This window comes from Schistocerca gregaria, chromosome 5 (genome assembly GCF_023897955.1).
Source record: "Schistocerca gregaria isolate iqSchGreg1 chromosome 5, iqSchGreg1.2, whole genome shotgun sequence".
Lineage (NCBI taxonomy): Eukaryota > Metazoa > Arthropoda > Insecta > Orthoptera > Acrididae > Schistocerca > Schistocerca gregaria.
In genome coordinates, this window is record NC_064924.1 from 233553141 (window position 1) to 233576255 (window position 23115).

General features: G+C 43.5%; 1 protein-coding gene across 1 annotated transcript in view; it reads right to left on the reverse strand.

Moving 5' to 3' along the window:
- Positions 1-23115, reverse strand: part of LOC126272876 (proteoglycan 4) — a 293957-nt gene that overhangs the window by 75538 nt on the left and 195304 nt on the right. Inside the window, exons 5-6 of the mRNA XM_049976101.1 lie at positions 19081-19282; positions 11328-11546 (exon numbers count right to left, since the gene is read on the reverse strand). Of these exons, the coding sequence (XP_049832058.1) occupies positions 11328-11546; positions 19081-19282 (421 nt within the window). The remainder of the gene's footprint in view (positions 1-11327; positions 11547-19080; positions 19283-23115) is intronic.

The window sequence follows — 23115 nt, forward strand, 5'->3', positions numbered from 1 at the left end:
CCGTCCCTTGCTTTAGGTAGTGGCCCAAAATAGAAGAAATGTTATAGTTTTCTGTGTTCAGTCTTTGAAAGTGTTATGCTTCTAGCGACTGTACCAGTCTCTACAAGCTTTGAGTCACTCTTTCTGCTTTTTTGCGCCCAAAAACAAAACACAAACCCAAACTATCTCAGTTTAATGTACCACGTCACATGCGATTACCTACCGTCTCTTTTACAATAGAAAAGTAGTAAGATCAAGTGGGGGCAATACCCCATTGTATTCAAAACTGATTTTACGTCCTTTCACTACATTTTTTCCCCTACCAGCAACTTTTCAAAGCTTCTGAACAGTTTATGATCAGTGCATCGTTGGAACCGTGTGTTTCTCGCCGCATTCACATGACCTGTTCTACACACCAGGCACTCTCCGATTCTAGGTACTGTCTAACTTAGGTCGTGTTTCACCGTATGCATTCTTTAATTTTGAGTCTTGGACAGAACACAAGCCTAATTCCGTATTTGTGTAGCTCATGTCGTACCTCGCTTCAGATAGAGGCCCAGTCTAGAGGGAATGTTGTAGGTCTATCTTTTTCTGTTGTCTAAAGGAATTTGTGTCTTCTTCACTCGAAGACATAAATACTGTGCAACTGAACGCTGTTTGTGACCGTTATTCCTGAATAAAGTCTTTGAAAGGCTTAATTTATATTCAAGATTGTAATCTGGAATCGATCTCTATGTATTAATGTGCTCGGAACGAAATTCTTCTGTTTCGTATGGTGTAAATTGCGTTGACTTCTATATCTACATGAGTAATCTGGCAGTTCACACTTAAATGCCTGGCAGAGGGCTCACCGAAACACTCGCTCTATTTCGCCGCCGTTCCACTCTCATAAAGCGCATGTGAAAAACGACCTTTCCTTGTGAGCACTTATTTTTCTTATTTTATTGCAATGATAATTTTTCCTCTAAATATTTTCGCATTCGGAGGAGAAATTTGGAAATTTAAATTCCACGAAAAGATGTTTCCGCAACGAAAAGTGCATTTGTTTCAATTATTGCCGCCCCAGCTGGCGTACTATGTCGGTGATACTCCCTCTCCTATTTCGCTATAATACAAAATGAGATTCCCTTCTTTGAACTTTTTCGATGTCCTCCATCAATCCTATTTGGTAAGGATCCCATATCGCACAGCAGTACCCTAGCATAGGACGGACAAGTGTAACGCAGACAGTCTCTTTAGTAGATCTGTTGCAAGTTCTAAGTGATCTACCAAATCGCAGTCTTTGGTTCGTCTTCGCCGCCAAATTATCTATGTGATCGTTCAAATTTAAATTGTTCGTAATTTGTTTTCCCTAGGTGTTTCCTTGAAGTGGCAGCCTTTAGATTTCTGTGATTCATCATACGACCAAAATTTAACTGGTTGCTTTTGGATGTCCTCACACTTTTCATTATTTAGGGTTAACCGCCATTTAGGTAAAAATGTGTACAGTGAATGGCCTAGTGAACTGATTTGCGTTCAACCAACCCGTCCAAAAATAGTAACTTGCTTCACTTTTCTACACGCGTCGCTAACTAAATGAAATTTTACGTAGTGAAAACAAAAGATTAACTATATCGCTTAAAATATCGCTTTATACTGCCTGACACTTGTGAGTCCTCCTATACATGAGAAGCCACGTATATTATTATGAAGGAAGTGGTCCCTGCACAGATATGGTTTTGCAGAGAAACGTTAGCTGAAAGACTTGCGCGTACTTCACCGAGGTGAAAGGTCGAATTGCCCTCGTATTACAAGACGTTAAGATCCGTCTGGCGAAAGTAAAGATCAGTTACTGGTGAGTGTAACTAACGATCAAGAGCGCTGGATGAAAGCAGCGAACCAGATGTAAACCGAGATGCACGGCTATTGTTTCATACTTTCGCCGACGATGGTGAAATTTTCCTCCCGGGATGTGAGATCTCAATTACGGTCGCTGTGACGGGATAGAAACAGAAATCATTATTCTTAATAACATATCATTTTTGCTCTATTTTCAGGGTTCTATTCTATTACATACCTACCCGCTTTCGTTAGTTAAGCAAGTGTATATATTTTCAACGATGCAGATAAAACACCGTAGGTACGAGTAAACATTTCCGCATTTATTTCCTGTTGCTGAATCCGGCACAATTCGTTTGTGTATTTCAAGTATTTTTCAAAATAAAGAATTTTTTAACTAGAATTACGCGGAGAAATTACTTGCCTTTTCTCTAACTTTATTTATCTACACAATTTTTGCACCAATTAGGAACGCTGCACGTGAAACAAAATACCGCGTGTGTGTGAGCGTGAAGGGCTAATAGAACACATGAAGAGATACGGGAAATGGCTATAATTTTGGCTGCTGATAGTAAGCGCAAATACTTCAACAATTACTGAGAGTTACAGGGATGTGATCTTCGTTAACACAGCTCACGCGAGTACGGAAACTAAATAATTTTAGAGCCAGAGCAGCAAACAGTCAAGTGAAGAGTAATAACACGTCACTCCCATTAACAAGCATGTTAAAAATTTAACGTCTCGTCGACAGTGAAGTCATTAGGGGCGCATATGGGATAAGGTATGGGCCTTACTGAAAGAAACGTCACGTTGTTTAAAACAGTTGAACAAACTCATTGGAAATTTAAAAAGAATGATGAAGGGTTTAAATTCAGCTGTTACCGACAACGAGGCCAGAATTTGAATCACTGTACTTTATAGCACCTACTCTCTCTCTCTCTCTCTCTTTCTCTCTCTCACACACTCACACACGTATCTTCCAGAAATAAAGTGTCCATTCTCGTGATATGTACAAAGTTCAAAACTGAAGCAAATGTGAAACAAGCTAAAAATGTTATGGGATAAAAATGAATATCGAGTACAACCTACTCTTTCCGTTTGTCCAGCGACGATGTAATTAATAATGCGCAAATTTTTAATAGCACTTCTCATTCTTAGTAATTACATGCCTTTGAACGAAGTAAACTCCAGGAAAGATGGAAAAGTGGGGTTTATTGTCTGCAATTAGAATCCTATTTACGTTTTACTTGAGAGGAGCAGGTTAATAACGTATGTGAAAGGGAATCATCTTGATGGAATTTGAACGAAATAAGAAATGTACCAGATTTCATTTTTACTTTAAACTTCTTTAATTTCTTACATTCGATTGTTTGACCATTGGCCGTAGATCATAAACGAAATGTGGAATAAAACACAACTTTCAGTTTAGTATAGTATTTTGTTTCCTATGCGTAACGTATTTGAAAATTTGTTGTTTCATCTGCAAGTGCTAGGAAATACATTTTCTGAAGACGAAATCTAATGCAATATTGAAGGAAAATTATATTTGACTGTAAATTATATCTGAAATACTTTTATGATGAATTACTTAAGAGTTTGAGACAAATGACTTCTTAGCCACAGTTACGAACTACGCTATTAAACTATTACAACCCTTTTACTACCACCTGTTTGCTTCCAAACAGTGAGCACTTAGCTGTGGAAGTGATGTACTCATTTAAGTGGTCAATATGGTTAACCTCATGACTTTCAAATAATACTCGATAATCGTTAGGAATAGTACATGTTTCTGTATCACGTCTTCCCTGTAGAGTGATCCCTACTGGAAACCTGCTAGTACGTTTCACTTTGAGACACACTGGATGAGCGATGTTAAGACATTAATCCAGCCGCACAAAAATGGGAAATCGGTAATTGTATTTGATTCCAGGATGCGTTTCACAATATTATTCTTCTGTTGTCAGATACGTTTACCTACAGTTCAAGTACAGTTTTGGGCCACTGTACGAGGGACGTCGAATAAGTAAGGCAACACATTTTTTCTGAAAGCAGATTAGTTTTATTCAGGATTCCAATATACCACATTATTCCCGACTCGTTTGGCTACAAAATCCTGTTTTTCAACATAATCTCCGTTCAATGCACCGACCGTACGCCACCTTACTGTGAGGGCCTGTATGCATACGTGGTACAACTCCACTGGTCGACGTCGGAACCAATGTCTTGCTGCATCAGTAAGTAACCTCATCATCCACGTACTGCTTCCCGCGGAGTACATGCTTCACTGGGTCAGACACATTGAAGGTGAGAGTTCCGGGCTGTAGGGTGAATGAGGAAGATCAGTCCAATGAAGTTTTGTGAGGTCCTGTCGGATGCGCAAACTTGTGTGAGGCCATGCGTTGTCTTGGACAGGGAGAAGTTTCTTGTATTTTGTGGCGACGAACATGTTGAAGTTGTTTCCTCAGTTTCCTTGGGGCAGCACTGTGTTATCGATAGCTACGATGCCACTACGTAGCTGCGCTCTCGTAGGTTGGCACTACGAGAGCGGACGAACAACGCTGACCACAGCGCCCTCTAGCCGACTCTGTGGAGCTCGACGAGCGCCGCTCCACATTCAGCCCATTTGATCACGAGTAGACGACCAAGCAACATTGTTTCTACTTGATAGTGGGCGACGCAGCTCGTGGTCGTACGGTAGCGTCCTCGTTTCCCTTGCCATCGGGCTCAGGGATTTTCTCTGCTCGTGATGACTGGGTGTTGTGTGACGTCCTTAGGTTAGTTAGTTTTAAGCAGTTCTAAGTTCTAGGGGACTGATGACCATAGATGTTAAGTCCCATAGTGCTCAGAGCCTTTTGAACCATTATTTTTTTTATAGTGGGCGAGCCACTACAGATTTTGCCTTTGTAACTTCCAGTAGCTGTTAACTTTGATACCTGTACGGCTTCGCACCTACGTGCTCATCTGAGCCAAAGTAACCAAGTATGTACTCATATTTTTGCCTATAGTAAATTGACCAGTTCACCACTTGGTACAACCAGAGATTGCTCACAGGTCAATCCTTCCAAGACCCAGGCGATCATTGTAGGGAAAACCACTCCTTCCTTCCGTCTTCTCGACTTCTACCATATATCACCATTTATGGCTGTCCTATCATCCCCCCCCCCCCCCCCCTCAGGTTCCTTAGCGTCACCCTTGACCGTCACCTCTCCTGGACCCCCCATCTCCAGACAATCCAAGACGAGGCACACTCCCACCTCCTCAAGCTCCTTTCTGGCCATACATGGGGTCTGGATCCCTCCACCATCCTTCACACCTATAAATCCCTCATTCGCCCTATCCTCTGCTACACCCACCCTGCGTGGATTTCCGCCCCTCCTACCTTTTACAAATCCCTTCAAATCCTAGAATGCCATGCACTCCGCCTCCCCTATCGCCTCTGTCTCCCCCCCCCCCCCCCACATGCAGATCCTATAGGACCTTATTCCGTTCCCATACCTCCTCCTTTTCCTTGAATGGATACGGATCCTCTACACCTCCTGTAAACTCGATCCCCCTCACCCACTTGCCTCTCCCATCCCCGTCTGCTGCCGCGCCTGTATTCCCACATCCCACCTACTCTCCATCTCTCCACTCTCCATACCCTCGCCCAAGGTGGCTTCCACCAACTCCCGCTCCTTGGTAATGCCCCCTTCCCCTCCATCTACCCCTCCTATTAATTTTGATCCTCCGCTTCCACACACTGTGTTTTTTCCTTAGCGCACCCTCTCTTCCTTCTCTCCTTCCTCCCTTTCTCCCTCTCTCCCTCCCTCCTCACCCTGGGCTTCCCCTACCCCCCATACCTTCTTTACTCCCCCTCCTGTCTCCCCTGCCACTCTCATCTACACCCTCTCCTCTCCCTGCTCCCCCACCTTTTCCCATTTTGGCAGGTCCCCAGACTCGTACACGTCAAGTGAACATTCGTGCGCCGGAGATCATCGCCATCGGTTCTTTGTGTGTGTCATCATGTTAATGCTTTAGTGTTTGCACCTCAGATGGGAGGGGCCGCACAATCCGTGACATGGCGCCTCAAACCACGTGGCTCATATTTCTTAATAGGAACGTCTGTTTTTTGATCCTCTACTTACATGCCTTCCACTTGGTCTCACAGATATTATACATTACTCTAGTTTTATTTTAATCATAATGGTCCTAAGATTTCGAATCTGAACTGGCTGCTTTCGGAAACAATTATAATACATATATTCTTTATCTCCACAGTCGTCAAGGTTTAGTCCTGTTGAAACTATTTTGTCTTCAAGGTTCTCATAATTGATATTTCACTCTTTCCTGTAGTCTTCCTCTATTATGTCACTCTGTGGTTTCGTAAATACGTATTATTTGCGGATTTCTACCATCACACATTCTTTCCATACGATTCAATCATTCCATATTGCGTGTTTCTTCCAGTATACTCTACAGGCATACACGTAATATGAGTCTCATATCTTCATTCAGAATGCAATCGACACAAGGTTATCCCAAAACCGACTGCAGAAACCTCATTTCTGCTACCTGAATACTTTTTCTCCTGCCAGGGTCCATCACCTTTATGTAGTATTGTATGGACTGTCACAGTTCTATAAAATTTTATTACCGATTCAACGCGCTTTTGTACCTAAAAGACAAAATAACTAAAGAGTTAAAAATATTAGAAATCATACCAACAAATAACCGCAATGATTTAAATATGGTTAACGAAATGTACCAGAAAAAGCTGAAAGCGGAACAGTTAGTAAAAGATGATGAAATCACGCTGCCTATAGCAGTAAAAAAGTGGCACACACGAAAACCTTAGGGTAAACGAACGGATGAGACCATTTTAGAAGAGTCTTAGTGTTTTTACACCGCAAAAATGGCAATAGCGTATGTAAATGATTTCATTATTTGACAGTATTGTAAATAATTTTAAAAAAATAAAAGAAAATTTAAAAAGATTTAATAACACCTCGAGACATCTATGTAACAATAACAAATAATTGATTATATTAGTAATAGTTGTATTTCCAAAGTTCATTATGTAATACGAACTGCGGTCAGTAAGTAATGCAACACTTTCTTTCTCGGACAATTGGGGTTGAAAAAAATGCAGATTTTGTTGTGGAAAATCGCGTAATATTTTCGCTTCAGTTTGATGAAGATTCGATAGGTGACGGCGTTATACGTGGCGCCTGTAACTGGGATGGGAGGTGCTTTCCACGCAGAGTTTATTTTGGCGGAAAACCAGAGCGTCGCAGGTATTCATAGACGCTTACATAATATCTACGGAGACCCGACAGTGAACAAAAGCACGGCGAGTCGTTGGGCGAGGCGTCTCTCATCATCACAAAAAGGTCGCGTAAACCTGCCCGAGTTTCCGGTTGCCGGCCGGCCACACACGATTGTGGCTCTTGCAACGTTGGAACGAGCAGACACTCTCATTCGAGGTGATCGAAGGAAGAAAATCAAACACCTTGCTGCTCTACTGGACGTCTCTGTTGATAGTGCTGACACGCTTGTCTACTAAGTGGGGTACTCAAAACTGTGTGGGTGCTGCTTCCTGGCCGCCTAGGAAAAGACCATGGAGAGCGATTAAAGTCGATCTGTTCGGCCTATTGAGGCATGCACTCCGGATAAAGCAGTACGTGGTTGGTGGGGAGGTTATTGATACAGCGCGACGTTGGCTTCAGCGTGGGCCATTAGAATGGTACGATGCACACACACATAACCTTCCAGTAAGGCAGTCGCACTGAACGGAGATTATGCTGAAAAATACAGTGATCATCCAGAACATTTTGACCACCTACCTAATAGCCTCTTTGTTCACCTTTGGCACGGATAACAGCGGTGACGCGTCGTGATAAAAAAGCAATGAAGATGTGTTCGAATGGGTTCAGATCTGGCAAGTTGGGGGAGCCAGCACACCAACTGGAACTCGCTACTGTGTTCTTCTAATCACTCCATCACACTTTTGGCCTTATGACACGGCCCACTATGTTGTTGAAAAATGCCACTGCCATCGGGAAACATGATCGTCATGAAGAATTGTACGCGGTCCACAAGGAGTGCACTGTACTCCTTGGCGGTCATGGTGTCTTACACGAGCTCCACTGCACCCACGGATGCCCACATGTATGTCCCTCAGAGCGTAACTGAGTCGCCGACAGCTTGTCTCCATGCCACAGAACAAGTGCCCATTAGGTGTTCTCCTGGAAGACGACAGATTCGCTCCCTCCCATTGGCATGATGAAGTAGGTCTCGGGATTCATCAGACCATGCAACGCTGAGTCACTGCGCCAATGTTCAGTGCCGATGGTCACGTACCCGTTTCAATTGTAGTTGTCGACGTCGTGGTGTTAACATTGGCACATGCATGGGTCGTCGCCTGCGGCCTCCGATCGTTAGGAGCGTTCGGTTCAACTGTGTGTTCAGACACACTTGCTCTCTGCCCAGCATTGAACTCTGATGTTAGCTCCACCACAATTCGTCACCTGTCCTCTTTTACCAGTCTGCCCAGTCTACGACGTCCGACATCTGTAATGAGGAGTGGTCGCCCAACCCCACGACGTCTGGACGTGGTTTCAGCTCGGTTTCACTACGTGTTGAAGACACTCACCACAACACTCCTCGAACACCCGACAAGTCGTGCAGTTTCCGAAATGCTCGTGCCGAGCCTCCAAGCAATCACAATCTGCGCTCGGTCAGACTCAGACAGATAACGCTCCTTCCCCATTCTACACACGGAGAGGACGCTCACTAACATTGCATGCACCGTGCGTGTGTCTGACTAGTAGTCATTCCTCACCAAATTACACTGCTATCGCCTGGACGGGTTTATATCGATAATAGCTCCTTGACACCTGTGCTGCGGAACGGAGACAAGCCGGAGGCGGCTCCAGTACGCTCTTGGGAATATTCACGTTGGTGTCTATGGGTCCAGTGAAGCACCATGACGGCCAATGAGTATCGTATTCTGTTTGCACACCTCCATGGCATTTTTCAGCAAGATAATGCGCCGTGTCACAACGTCAGAAGTGTGATGGAGTAGTTCGAGGAGCACAGTGGCGAGTTGCAATTGACGTGCTGGCCCCCCGAACTCGCCAGATCTGAGCCCGATGGAACACATGTGGGGTGTGATTGAACGTGGCGTCAGAGCTAATCGCCTCCCTACCCGGAATTTACGGGAATTATTTGACTTGTTTGTGTGTAGATGTGGTGCCAACTTCCTCCAGTGATCAAACAAGGTTAGATTAGATTAGATTAGTACTTGTTCCATAGATCTTGAATACGACACTTCGTAATGATGTGAAACGTGTCATGTTAATAAAAGGTTTCTATAGAAGATATTACATTACACAAAATATTACATGACACTCAATATTTTTAATTTTTTTTCTGGTGGGGGTTGGGAAATTACCCACTTACTATATCCAAAAATTCATCTAATGAGTAGAAGGAGTTGCCATTAAGAAATTCTTTTGATTTCCTTTTAAATGCTATATGGCTATAAGTCAGACTTTATACTATTAGGTAAGTGACCAAAAACTTTTGTGGCAGCATAATTTACCCCCTTCTGAGCTAAAGTTAGATTTAAGCTTGAGTAGTGAAGATTATCCTTTCTCCTAGTGTTGTAGCCACGTACGCTGCTATTACATTTGAAATCGTTTGGATTGTTAACACCAAATTTCATAAGTGAATAGGCTACAGTGAAGATTTCTAGCTCTTTAAATAAGTGTCTGCAGGATGATCTTGGATGAGCTCCAGCAATTATTCTGATTACACGCTTTTGTGCAATGAACACTCTTTTACTCAATGATGAGTTACCCCAGAATATGATGCCATACGAAAGCAGAGAATGAAAATAGGCTTGGTAACCTAATTTACTCAGACGTATATCGCCAAAATTTGCAATGACCCTAATAGCATAAGTAGCTGAACTCAAACGTTTCAGCAGATCCTCAGTGTGTTTTTTTCCAGTTCAACCCCTCATCAACGCATACAGCTAGAAATTTTGAATATTCTACCTTAGCTACCGATTTCTGACCGAAGTCTACATTTATTAATGGTGTCATTCCATTTACTGTGTGGAGCTATATATACTGTGTTTTGTCAAAGGTCTCATAGCATCCACACAACAAAGCGTCGCCGCTGCTATAAGTGCTAAACATGGCGATACCAGCAATTAGCTAGGTGGTCATAATGTTCTGACTATACGTTCATGTGTAAGGAGGCAAAAGAACTTCTGCCGTTAAATGAATTTTCAAGAACCAGGGAGATAGCTTGTGGTAGTGTTTTCACTTACCTGTTAGGTGAGGTGAAGTGTAATGTGTATTTGGAAGTAGATTCTGATGTGGAAGACCATGCATGTAAAGGGCTGCAATAAGGGAATATTGCATAATTGCATAATAAAACTGACTGCCTAAAGTGTCTCGCTCTCTCATTTATACACTCCTGGAAATTGAAATAAGAACACAGTGAATTCATTGTCCCAGGAAGGGGAAACTTTGTTGACACATTCCTGGGGTCAGATACATCACATGATCACACTGACAGAACCACAGGCACATAGACACAGGCAACAGAGCATGCACAATGTCGGCACTAGTACAGTGTATATCCACCTTTCGCAGCAATGCACGCTGCTACTCTAGCATGGAGACGATCGTAGAGATGCTGGATGTAGTCCTGTGGAACGGCTTGCCACGCCATTTCCACCTGGCGCCTCAGTTGGACCAGCGTTCGTGCTGGACGTGCAGACCGCGTGAGACGACGCTTCATCCAGTCCCAAACATGCTCAATGGGGGACAGATCCGGAGATCTTGCTGGCCAGGGTAGTTGACTTACACCTTCTAGAGTACGTTGGGTGGCACGGGATACATGCGGACGTGCATTGTCCTGTTGGAACAGCAAGTTCCCTTGGCGTGCATCCGTGCATCGCTGCGGTCCGGTCCCAGGTCGACGGGCACGTGCACCTTCTGCCGACCACTGGCGACTACATCGATGTACTGTGAAGACCTCACGCCCCACGTGTTGAGCAATTCGGCGGTACGTCCACCCGGCCTCCCGCATGCCCACTATACGCCCTCGCTTGAAGTCCGTGAACTGCACATACGGTTCACGTCCACGCTGTCGCGGCATGCTACCAGTGTTGAAGACTGCGATGGAGCTCCGTATGCCACGGCAAACTGGCTGACACTGACGGCGGCGGTGCACAAATGCCGCGCAGCTAGCGCCATTCGACGGCCAACACCGCGGTTCCTGGTGTGTCCGCTGTGCCGTGTGTGTGATCATTGCTTGTACAGCCCTCTCGCAGTGTCCGGAGCAAGTATGGTGGGTCTGACACACCGGTGTCAATGTGTTCTTTTTTTCATTTCCAGGAGTGTATGAGGGAAGTCTGTACCAAATATAAATGGAAGAAGTGCCACGGTACTTGAGACATGAGATGCAGCCTTTTCCTGTACGGTGGGAGGTGTCTGAGATGAGAGGAGCAAGCGAGCGCCGGTGCGCCTACAGACCTGCGGCGTTGACGGTGAGCGTGAGCGCGCTGTCGGGCGCGAGCGCGTCTCGCAGCTGGTAGTAGCGCAGGCCGGCGCTGTAGAGCGCGCCACGCACCACGTGTCGCGAGACGAGCAGCCGCGCCGCCTCCGGGTCGGACAGCAGGCGCGCGCGTTTGGCCGCCGACAGCCGCGCGAAGGCGCGCTCCGTCGGCGCGAACACCGTGTGCGTCTTGCTGCCTGCGACACACCGACAAGGGCACTCTCAAACCACCACATTGGTGTACACAGTCTAGTCCAACTAAATCAGGTTCCTTAACCGTTTTAGTGACCAAGACGGATATATCCATCCTTGGCCTCTCCTCATGTACCGAATCGAAGCATGTGACCTCGAACGCTCTTAACCATACTAAAATGTGATTAGGATTTAAATCGCTCAATCCAGAAACACCGTCTAACCCTGAGACTTTTCTGACAAGTACTTTTTGAAACAGTTTTACGGTGATGTAGGTTACGATCCCAGTATCACGCACTGCAGCGATTCACCCTGCATCGGAATTTTGCGTGACACTCAAGAGCATGAAAAAGAAAGAGGGCAGTATACAGGTCTGATTGTTTGTTGTTGCGGTCTTCCGTCCAGAGACTGGTTTGATGCAGCTCTCCATGCCACTCTATCCTGTGCAAGCTTCTTCATCTCCAACTACTACTGCAACCTACATCCTTCTGAATATCTCTTGGTCTCCCTCTACGATTTTTACCCTCCGTGCTGGCCCCCAATAAGTTAGTGATCCCTTGATGCCTCAGAACATGTCCAACCAACCGATCCCTTCTTCTAGTCAAGTTGTGGCACAAATTTCTCTTCTCCCCAATTCTATTCAATACCTCCTCATTAGTTATGTGATCTACCCATCTAATGTTCAGCATCCTTCTGTAGCACTACATTTCGAAAGCTTCTGTTCTCTTTTTGTCTAAACTATTTATCGTCCACGCTTCACTTCCATACATGACTACACTCCGTACAAAACTTTCAGAAACGACTTCCTGACACTTAAATCTACACTCGATGTTAACAGATTTCCCTTCTTCAGAAACGCTTTCCTTGCCATTGCCAGCCTACATTTTATATCCTCTCTACTTCGACCACCATCAGTTATTTTGCTCCCTAAATAGCAAAACTCATTTACCACCATCAGTTATTTTGCTCCCTAAATATCAAAACTCATTTACTACTTTAAGCGTCTCATTTCCTAATCTAATTCACCCTATTTAATTCGACTACATTCCATTATCCTCGTTTTTCTTTTCTGATGTTCATCTTATATTCCCCTTTCAAGACACTGTACATTCCTTTCACCGGTTCTTTCAGGTCTTTTTGCTGTCTCTGACAGAATTACAAGTCATCGGCGAACCTCAAAGTTTTTATTTCTTCTTCCTACTCCGAATTTTTCTTTTGTTTCCTTTACTGCTTGCTCGCTATACAGATTGAATAACATTGGGGGTAGGCTACAAACCTGTCTCACTCCCTTCCCAACAACTGCTTCCCTTTCATGTCCCTCGACTCTTATAACTGCCATCTGGTTTCTGTACAAATTGTAAATAGCCTTTCGCTCCCTGTATTTTACCCGTGCCATCTTTATAATTTGAAAGAGAGTATTCCAGTCAACATTGTCAAAAGCTTTCTCTAAGTCTACAAATGCTAGAAACGTAGGTTTGCCTTTCCTTAATTTTTCTTCTAAGATAAGTCGTAAGGTCAGTATTGCCTCACGTGTTCCAACATATCTTCGGAATCCAAACTGATCTTCCCCGAGGTCGGCTTCTACCACATTTTCCATTCGTCTGTAAAGAATTCGCATTAGTTTTTTTGCAGCGATGGCTTATTAAACTGATAGTTCGGTAATTTTCACATCTGTCAACAGCTGCTTTCTTTGTGATTGGAATTATTACATTCTTATTGAAGTCTGAGGGTATTTCGCCTGTCTCGTACATCTTGCTCACCAGATGGTAGAGTTTTGTCAGGACTGGCTCTCCCAAGGCTGTCAGTAGTTGTAATGGAATGTTGTCTATTCCCGGGGCCTATTTCGACTTAGGTCTTTCAGTGGTCTGTCAAACTCTTCCCGCAGTATCGTATCTCCCATTTCATCTACATCCTCTTCCATTTCCATAATATTATCCTCAAGTACATCGTCCTTGTATAGACCCTCTATATACTCCTTCCACCATTCTGCTTTCCCCTCTTTGCTTAGAACTGGGTTTCCATCTGAGATCTTGATATTCATACAAGTGCGTCTTTTTTCTCCAAGGGTCTCTTTAATTTTCCTGTAGGCTGTATCTATCTTACCCCTAGTGAGACAAGCCTCTACATCCTTACATTTGTCCTCTAGCCATCCCTGCTTTGCCATTTTGCACTTCCTGTCGATCTCACTTTGGAGACGTTTGTGTACCTTTTTGCCTGCTTCATTTACTGCATTTTTGCATTTTCTCCTTTCATCAATGAAATTCAGTATCTTTTCTGTTACTCAAGGATTCCTAGTAGCCCTCGTCTTTTTACCTACTTGATCCAATGCTGCCTTCACTATTTCATCTCTAATAGCTACCCATTCTTCTTCTACTGTATTTCTTTCCCCCATTCTTGTCAATTGTTCCCTAATGCTCTCCCTGAAGCTTTCTCCAATCTCTGGTTCTGTCAGTTTAGCCAGGTCCCATCTCCTTAAATTCTCACCTTTTTGCAGTTTCTTTAGTTTTAATCTACAGTTCATAACCAAAAGATTGTGGTCAGAGTCCACATCCTCCCCTGGAAATGTCTTACAATTTAAAACCTGGTCGCTAATCTCTGTCTTACCATTGTATAACCTACCTGAAACCTGTCAGTATCTCCAGGCTTCTTTCATGTATGCAGGTCTGATTATGTGGTTTAATGGAGATACCGGCAAGGTAGATCAGCGTATTCTCTCAGAGGGGTTAGCTGCCCTCTGTAGTAAATAGCTGAGTTAATGGATCACAGATGAACTTGAATAAGCGTCGTGGTACGTCCACCCCGAACACATAGAACGAAAACTAGCGAACGAAATGAGATAAAAAAATGGAGAGGATAACAGCTTCAACACGGGAGGTTGTGGGTTCGAATATTGTCAGGTGCGCTAAATTTATCTTTAAATCTTTATCGAAATTACTTCGATCATTATTTTTATTAAATTAATTAGTTTAAATGTATTTTTTTAAGTTTCTTTTCCTTTGTCGCATCATTTTAACCACCGTACGAATCTTTTCGTTTGTTTCATTTTTACCTTTCTATCATTCTTTTTCCAGTCGGAATTTTTGTGAATATCAGTTAAAAAAGAAACGACAAAATAATGTATTTATATTTGTGAAGTGGTGTGAACGAGTTATTCTTGTTACCGGACGTGCAGTTTGTTTTCACGGTTATCGTCATAATACAAAAACATTAAAAACATAACCTAAATACCTATTGCGCTATGGACAAAGTAACACAGATAAAAACATGATGAAAGACGGGTTTATAAGTAAAACGAAATTCAAGCAAAATGAGAAATAGATATAATGAACGCAATAACGTGGACGACAAAACGGGGTGACAAAACAAAAGAAATTAAATCGAAATTAACACATAACACTAGTTAAAAACTAGAAACTAAAATTTCAAGAGTAGAATGAATGATAGGAGCGAATGAAGAAGTTGATATTTTGATGAAAATTTTGTCACAAATGAATGAAATTTAAAAAATAGTATTTAAATGAATTAATTGTATAAAAATTATAATCAAAGTCATTTCGATAAAGATTTAAAAATAAAAATAAGTTAATGCGTTTGCAAATATGGCGCCCTTAATCTTTCGCATGTATAGATGTTGTCCTAGCCGTTACACCAGGCACACACACTGTACAGAACAACATTTTAACGCTGTTGAGTGTTACACATAATTCCCAGTTTTTCTTCAGTACTGGCAAACGAGGACAGACTAGAGTGAATGGTTGCAGTGTGTGATACCTGGGATCTTAATCTACATCACTATATAGATAATTTCTAAAAGTCGATTGCATCGTTGGGAGTCTCTCCTTGTGAGACGTATAACTGCCGTGGGGAAACTTCAGTAGCTGCCCACTCCATTCCCAGACAAAGACAGTAGTATTATATAATAAGTAGGTTTCCAGACGCAGATTCGTACTGGATACGCAACTACGATTCCAAGGATAGTAATGACTGGCTTGATTAATGGAAAGTAGAGAAACGTAATCGGCCAATTTAATGATTAATATCATTTTCATCAGACAGTGGAAAACAACAGTGGGTTGCCTAAGTAGAGGACCATGGAATGCTAAGGTCTGATCATTTATCATGTTCACCGATCAGTTAACGTAGAAAACAGAAGTAGATGAAAATCTTTAATTTTCGGGGACGCTACGTTCAAATTTCGGCTGCAGACAATCCATTGCACAGGGAGAGTAGTCTGTCACGCACTCGTTGACCTGGCTTCACAACAGGTTACCAAATTTAAAAGGCAGGAGTTTGGGCCGCCCAGCTGGACGCAAGCCAGTGAAATTGGCTATTGGAACCTTCCTCACTCGAAAGAAAGATACTACTGTCGAATTTATAATACGTTGGAGAGACTCTCCCCGAGCACCATTCGGTTGCAGTTCTTAGTCACTAGTCGTAGTGCAAGAGTCGATACCATTTAATTATACATGAACTGGTTTCCACCACCTTGGACGTCGCCTTGTGAGGAGGCAGTCAATTTTGGTTAGGATACTTCGTGACTGAGTGCTCATCACTACTTCGATCATCTTTATTACGCAGTCACGTTGTTTGAACCGTGAGCGTCTGGTACCACGATTTACCACTGCGTTGCTCTCCACTTTTCGTACGTATCCGTAGCTCCAAGACGGCTGAGTAAAAAGTAAACCGAAATTGTGGACTATGTTCCTTTCACCTGTCCAGCAAGACTACCTCGCATATATTCCATTTTAAGACGAACAATGCGCTTTGATTTGTTCAAATTGATGCCTGTTGCTGGTCTGTAGTTTCCCCATTGTACCCTTCAGTCTATGTGTTGTTGAATCTGGCTGTCGAATTACTTGCATTAACCATTTCGTGAGCCGTGGGAAACATGCTTCCCACTACGGGGAACTCGCTCCAAGTCCCGTGAGATTCACAGTTCCCACCTCTGTACGGTGCTACCTCCTAGTGAACATCAAAATATCCACGGGTGTACTGCCGGTCTATAGTGTCCAACGGGCACAATATTTCGGCGATCAAACATGTCGCCATCATCAGGTGAACTGACGGACTGAGCTCCTGTGAACGAGCCGGCACGGAGATCCGTACGCTATGGCTGCTCAGGGGGAACTGGGTTCGGTCGCGGCGGCGGCCGATTTAAATACCCTCCTCCCGCGGCGTGCTCCCTCCGCCGTCCGCGCCCCGCGCCACGGTAGCGCGGTGGAACAGATTGCGACGGCGTCTGATGTGACGTCGGTGTGATGGGTCTGTCCGCCGTGGTCGTCACAACTATGCGTTTGCTCAATTTACTCTTGATTAACCCAACCGCTGGTTCCCAAGCCTTGCTAAGATTATAGCCACAGTAACGGTTTATGAGGTCGTCATTGGTGCGAATTTCGATGGCCTCTCTAACAACGCGAATTTCGATGGCCTCTCTAACGGCGCGTTCACAGGAGCTCAGTCCGTCAGTTCACCTGATGATGGAGACATGTTTGATCGCCGAAATATTGTGCCCGTTGGACACTATAGACCGGCAGTACACCCGTGGATATTTTGATTATCAAATACGCCGGGAGAAACTCAAGAATCACACCTAGTGAACAGTTTAGAGTACTACTTCCAATTGGAAGTTCCCACCGTTTTTGCTGTACCTTCGCGCAGAGGCATTGTATAGCTGAGTGTTGCTTAGAAGAGGAGTCTTTCAGTGCTGCTTGCGTGACATTTTGTGATTTTTTTCCTCAAAGCTATAGTATAAGGTAAATACTTTTGATTTAACAAAATTTGTGAAGGAAAAAATAAATTGGAACCAGGAGAATTCCAGTTTGAAATAACAGGAGCCGTTTCTGCAGTAAAATGGATGGATAATCATCCAGTCACTTCACTGTCCTCAATTCATGACCCGTGAGAAACAGACACAGTGAAAAGGAAAAACAAGGATGGTACTAGTACAGAGATTTCTTGTCCTGAAGTTGTGGCAGAATACAACAAAATAATGGGTGGTGTCGATAAGTTTGATCAATTACGAGAAAGGTATGCAATCGGCAGATGTTCTGTAAAATGGTGGCACAGAATATTTTATTTCCTGGTGGACGTTGCTGCAGTGAACAGTTTTATCCTGTGGAAAACAAGTAAAAGAGAAAATGGACAGCATGATCAGCTCACACACAGGATCAATCTAGCCAGACAATTGGTCGCTGGCTTCTCATCCCAAAAAAGGCGTGGACAAAAACCTGTCTTTCTGGCAAAAAGGGATAAAGTACCTGAAGATCTTCGTCATGTGGCTGTAGGGGAGCATCAACCCATTTTAGGAGAAACCTACTGGACGTACCGTCATTGTAGTACTAAAGCTGCGGAAAAGACCACTCGCTGTGTTTGTACATATTGTCAAATACCACTTTGCATAGACCCATGTTTCAGAAAATTTCTTGGCAAGTAATTGTGAACAAGAGAAGTAAATTTATCAAATAAATATGACATATATTGAAAAAGTTGGTGTTGTCATTTAACGCCAAGGAAGGGAAGTGGGAAGAATACTTCCCACATTGTTGTGTGACCTCACTTTCAAAGTTGGAGCAAATTTGATATTCTGTATGATAACTATACCTATCTGTTAACTACTATCTGCTCTCTATTCATTAAAAAAAAACTGCTCAATAATTTTTCCCACGAAAGGGTTAAGTGAACAGGTCTGAAATCTCCATAGTCAGTGGATAGAAGACTGGCTGGCGAGAATTCTTTTACCTGTTAGCAGGGAAACGGTGACAGGCAGTACAGCTAATTCTTTGATTCATTCAACATCTACAGCATCTGCAAACGGCATGAGCCATTCCCATGCAAAACACAACTGTTGTCTGTAGAATTATTTATTCTAGTTATGTGAATAGTATAGCTGCAGTAAGAGACCGTGTTTTGGAGCGTTCGGTTGTTGGTTAGAACGTAAAGGGTGTACGTGGGTGGCGGACGAGAATACGTCCCTTGGAAGTGGCGGCCTCTGCTAGCGCTGGCACTGCCGTCAGGGCGAGTTCCTGACGCTATTGCATGCAGGAGCCATGTAGGCTGCACGCGTGTCAGAGATACCTGAAGGGTTGCCGATCACGTTTGCGAAGATCTCACACCTCACTGTAGGTGTTCCCAGCACAGTTCGAGCCGTCACAAAGGCGAAGGAGTGGACATAGTCGATATTATTGTACACTAATAGATGTCAGGATACTTTTGGCTGGATAGTATACATTTTGTTACTAGTATAAAGGTATTTTGACTACATACGATGTTGATTACAGATTGGAATAGGTACGTGTTTCTTACTACTGGACATATGACTTCTGTATACTCAAACATAGTGCCTAGTTTATTGCCCTCCGGAAAACCATTCGACAGTTCCGATATCGATACTCTGAAATTTCTTACGATACTGTTCATTAATCGAATGATCAGTATCGATACATAACAACATGTCGATACACAATGGTATCAGAGGTATTTGAATGAGGATTATCACAGCGCTCCTGGTAGGGGAGGTGTAGGCGAGCAAGCACGACTCACCTGAGAGGACGGGAGCGAGACCCGAGGTGCGCACGGCGCGCAGGAAAGACTCGAAGCGGCGCTCGCGGTCTGCGAGCATCGTCTGCAAGGCGTCGCCCACGGGCAGCGGGAACATGACGCGGTCCACCGCGTGCAGCACGCCCTCCGGCACCGGCACGTCGTGCTGCAGCGACAGCACGCGCGCCCCGTTGATGGTCGTCACCTGGGGGCGGGATACACCACATGCCATCACAGCTGCCAACTCTATCATGTAATGTAAAGTAATCTTGGGTAGTAGTATGCGTCAAAGTAAAACACCGAAACAACTAACAATACCGACGTTTCGACGGTCTTTGCAGGAGTCCTCTTCAGGACGACTGACGTCTACATATCTAGTGGTAAGCTGCCCTGAAGAAGACCGCTGCAAAGACGGCCGAAACCTGTAGGTACGTAACAGATAGTCGACCTTTCGAGGACTGCAGCAAGGACGGTCGATATGTTTAGATACCTAACAGTCACCCTGCAGAGTTCCGTTGCAAAGAGGGTCGAAACGTCAGTTGTTTAATTGTTTTAGTATGTTGTAATGTCACGGGCTAATCTCAAATTTATTTCATTCCATTTTATACTGGTCGTGGAAGCATGCGAACTTCAGTTACTTAAATTAGTTGGCACCTGACCCTTAAGCGCCAAATTTGCGACAAGTACAGTCGGCAGGCAGATACAGTATCGAAGTGGTACCCGCGGCGATAGTTAATCGCTTCACCTACAAAAATCATGTAAGAAATTTGAAATTCACATGCAGCATAAATCTCTAAACCACTGGATACATCGTTATGAACAATCCGCCATTTTTACTTTTTAAATAACTTCTGACAGATTTCTTTTGAAGCTTTGGAACAGTGAATAAAATTGGGATCAGTAATATACTTTGAGTACTCATGCAATTCCCTCTTGTGCTGCCACGAAATTTTTACGCCTGTTCTGTTTCATTTTAACATTATCCCGTAATTGTTCAAAAATGGCTAAAATGGCTCTGAGCACTATGGGACTTAACTTCTGAGGTCATCAGTCCCCTAGAACGTAGAACTACTTAAACCTAACTAACCTAAGGACATCACACACATCCATGCCCGAAGCAGGATTCCAACCTGCGAGCGGAGCGGTCGCGCGGTTCTAGACTGTAGCGCCTCGAACCGCTCGTCCACTTCGGCCTGCTAATTGTTCGCGAATGCAACTCTTACTTAACGTAAATGGGAGTACCAGAAGCAAACCAGAAAATAAGATACTGGTAACGCGTTTTAATTATATTTGGTAAATATTTAGCACAGCAACGTAAGACTTACATGGAACGTAAGTGAATGTATCAAATCTCAAAATACTCGTCTAATCACCAGCTTTAATTTACTTGCCTTTTAAAGTAAATGTAAGGCAATACACTGATTACTCTGTAATATTATCTGCGCGGGGAATGTACATTTGATAGCCTTATGAGTATATTAAAAAGTGCTAGTGTTCCGTAGGGTTTAAACGAGAACCTTCAACGTGGGATTCAAAATGGCGGATTGTTAAGCTTTTACTTTACAGTGCTCTATAAATCTCTATGACGTCACTAAGCATGCTAAAAACAGGTTCTACATTTTAATTGGGGCCGGACATACGTCATTTTTCTTTTTCAATATGAATTTTTCAGCTGTTTTCAACTGATCACATCATATCTTGCAAAATAATGAACTAACTTTTTTCAGGCTGACGGAGGCTCTGTTACGGTGGAGCGTATGCAGTTGGAGTGATATGGGACCCCTGATAGGTCTAGATACGACTCCGACAGGCGAGACGTACATAAGCATCCTGTCTAATCACCCTGCATCCATTCATGTACATTCTGCATTCCGACGGACTTGGGCTATTCTAGCAGGACAATGCGATACCCCACACGTCCAGAATTGTTGCAGAGTGGCGCCAGTTACATTCTTCTGAGTTTAAACCCTTCCGCTGGCCACCAAACTTCCGAGACAGGAACATTATTGATTGAGCATATCTGGTATGCGTTGCAACGTGCTGTTCAAAAGAAATCTCCACCCCCTCGTACTCTCACTGATTTATGGAGAGCATAACAGCTTGCTCACTGGAGTCCTTCACAATATTAGCCAGGTGTACCAATTTCCTTGGCTCTTCAGTGTATTGGTGCCCACAACCGAAATGATTTTCTTGTCTGAGAACATTTCTTTTTTTCTGGGTGGGCTGCATTTTATTTGTTATCATTCTTAGCTGATGTCAACCACATAATCATTCACTAGGACACTTAAGCAGTTAAACCACGTGTAAGTCTACACAAAACAAAGACAAGATTGTGAAGCGTATTCGATGCGAAGTGGAGCGTCAGATGTTATACCCACACACTGCTTACGAATTACTTCAAATGCGGAGATAGGAGGAATAGAGGGGATGTCAAAATAGCGGAAACCGATGCAAATTTCAGTTCCAGTTGATCGGTTTTCGCATTTCCAAGGCACTTATGTACGCAGAATCATCTGCCTGATAAATAATAACTTTTTTACCTTGGTCACTGAGCCAATGACCATCGAAAATTAATGAGAAGATTTGTGTAATATTGACCAATTCTCTCTTTATCCTTTGCTGCCTAATCAATACGATAAATCTCTTTCTCCGTACAGAAAACTCTGGCAATACTTTTTTCCGACAGATGACAATACCTTCACCTTTTTACTGTAGGGACCGCAAGGTTTCCATCCATTGCTGTTATTAATATTTTGTTTCCAGCCTCAAGTGACGAACCCAAGTCACGTACGCATTAACAAACCGACATACAAAGTAAGTTATATTATTTCCAAACCGCGGCAGATAGTGCTGAAAAGTTCGTTTCCGCATTTTGTCCCGATCGACATTCAACAAAAACTAGTCATCTAGCGTCACGCTTTGTGGAGGAGGAAATTAGTGTTTAACGTCCGTCAACAACGAGATCATTAGAAACGGAGCACAAGCTCGGACTAGGGAAGGATGAGGAAGGAAATCGGCCATGCCCTTTCAAAAGAACCATATAGGCATTCGCCTTAAGCGATTTAGGGAAATCACGGAAAACCTAAATCTGTGTGGCCGGAAGCGGATTTGAGCCGTGGTCCTCCCGAAAGCGAGTCCACTGTGTTAACCACTGCGCCACCTTGCGCGCTCGTGACGCTTTGTCACAGTTAATTCTTCACGCAAAACGTATCAAATTCTTTCTTCTAGCAGTGCGTTGGCTTTAGGTGTTTCATAAAATATGGTTTCTACTTCCACGACGGTTTCGTCAGTGGTTGCGATTCTGGAACGCACTTCACGTAGAACTTCTTTGAAGACAATACGTTCTTATTTGAATGCTGCCTCCCATTTCTTAACTGCTGACACTTTGGGAAGAACCACCTTATAATGCCCCATCAACTTTGGGTGAAGTGGCTAAACGTCGATAACATGGTTTCCAGTGTAAAAGTCAAAACACACGCGAAACTCGTATGCTTTGACCGATAGAGGTGGTTGCTTAATATTCTGGACCTGCATTTGGGAAGACTGGGGTTTAATTGCCTATTTGGCCATTCAGATTTAGGTTTTCCGAGGTTTCTCTAACCTACTTACGGCAAATACTAGTGTGATTTTTATGAAAGAAGAACTTCACATTTCCTTTCTCTTCCCTCAACCCGAGCTTGTGCTGTGTCTCCCGCTAGTTAGTTTTCGAAGGAAGTATTTCTCACTTGTCTTCAATCATTTTGCTACTACGTTTAAAATGATATAATTTGCAAAACTCCACTGCACGTCAAACTGGAGCTTTATTGTGAAACATTTACTAACACGACAAACGCCAAATTTCATTGCTACCAAGGCATGTGTGATCCATGGCTTTAAATTTGCTCGTTACACTTTGACAAGGCCAAGACTATGTATTATGACAACAATGTGTGGCAAGCTATCCCCACCCTGTGCTCCTATCTTTGGCGCTCTTTCTTACACTCTCTTCCCCAACCCCCACTCTTTTATTTCAATAGAAACAACCCTTCCCCGAAATAA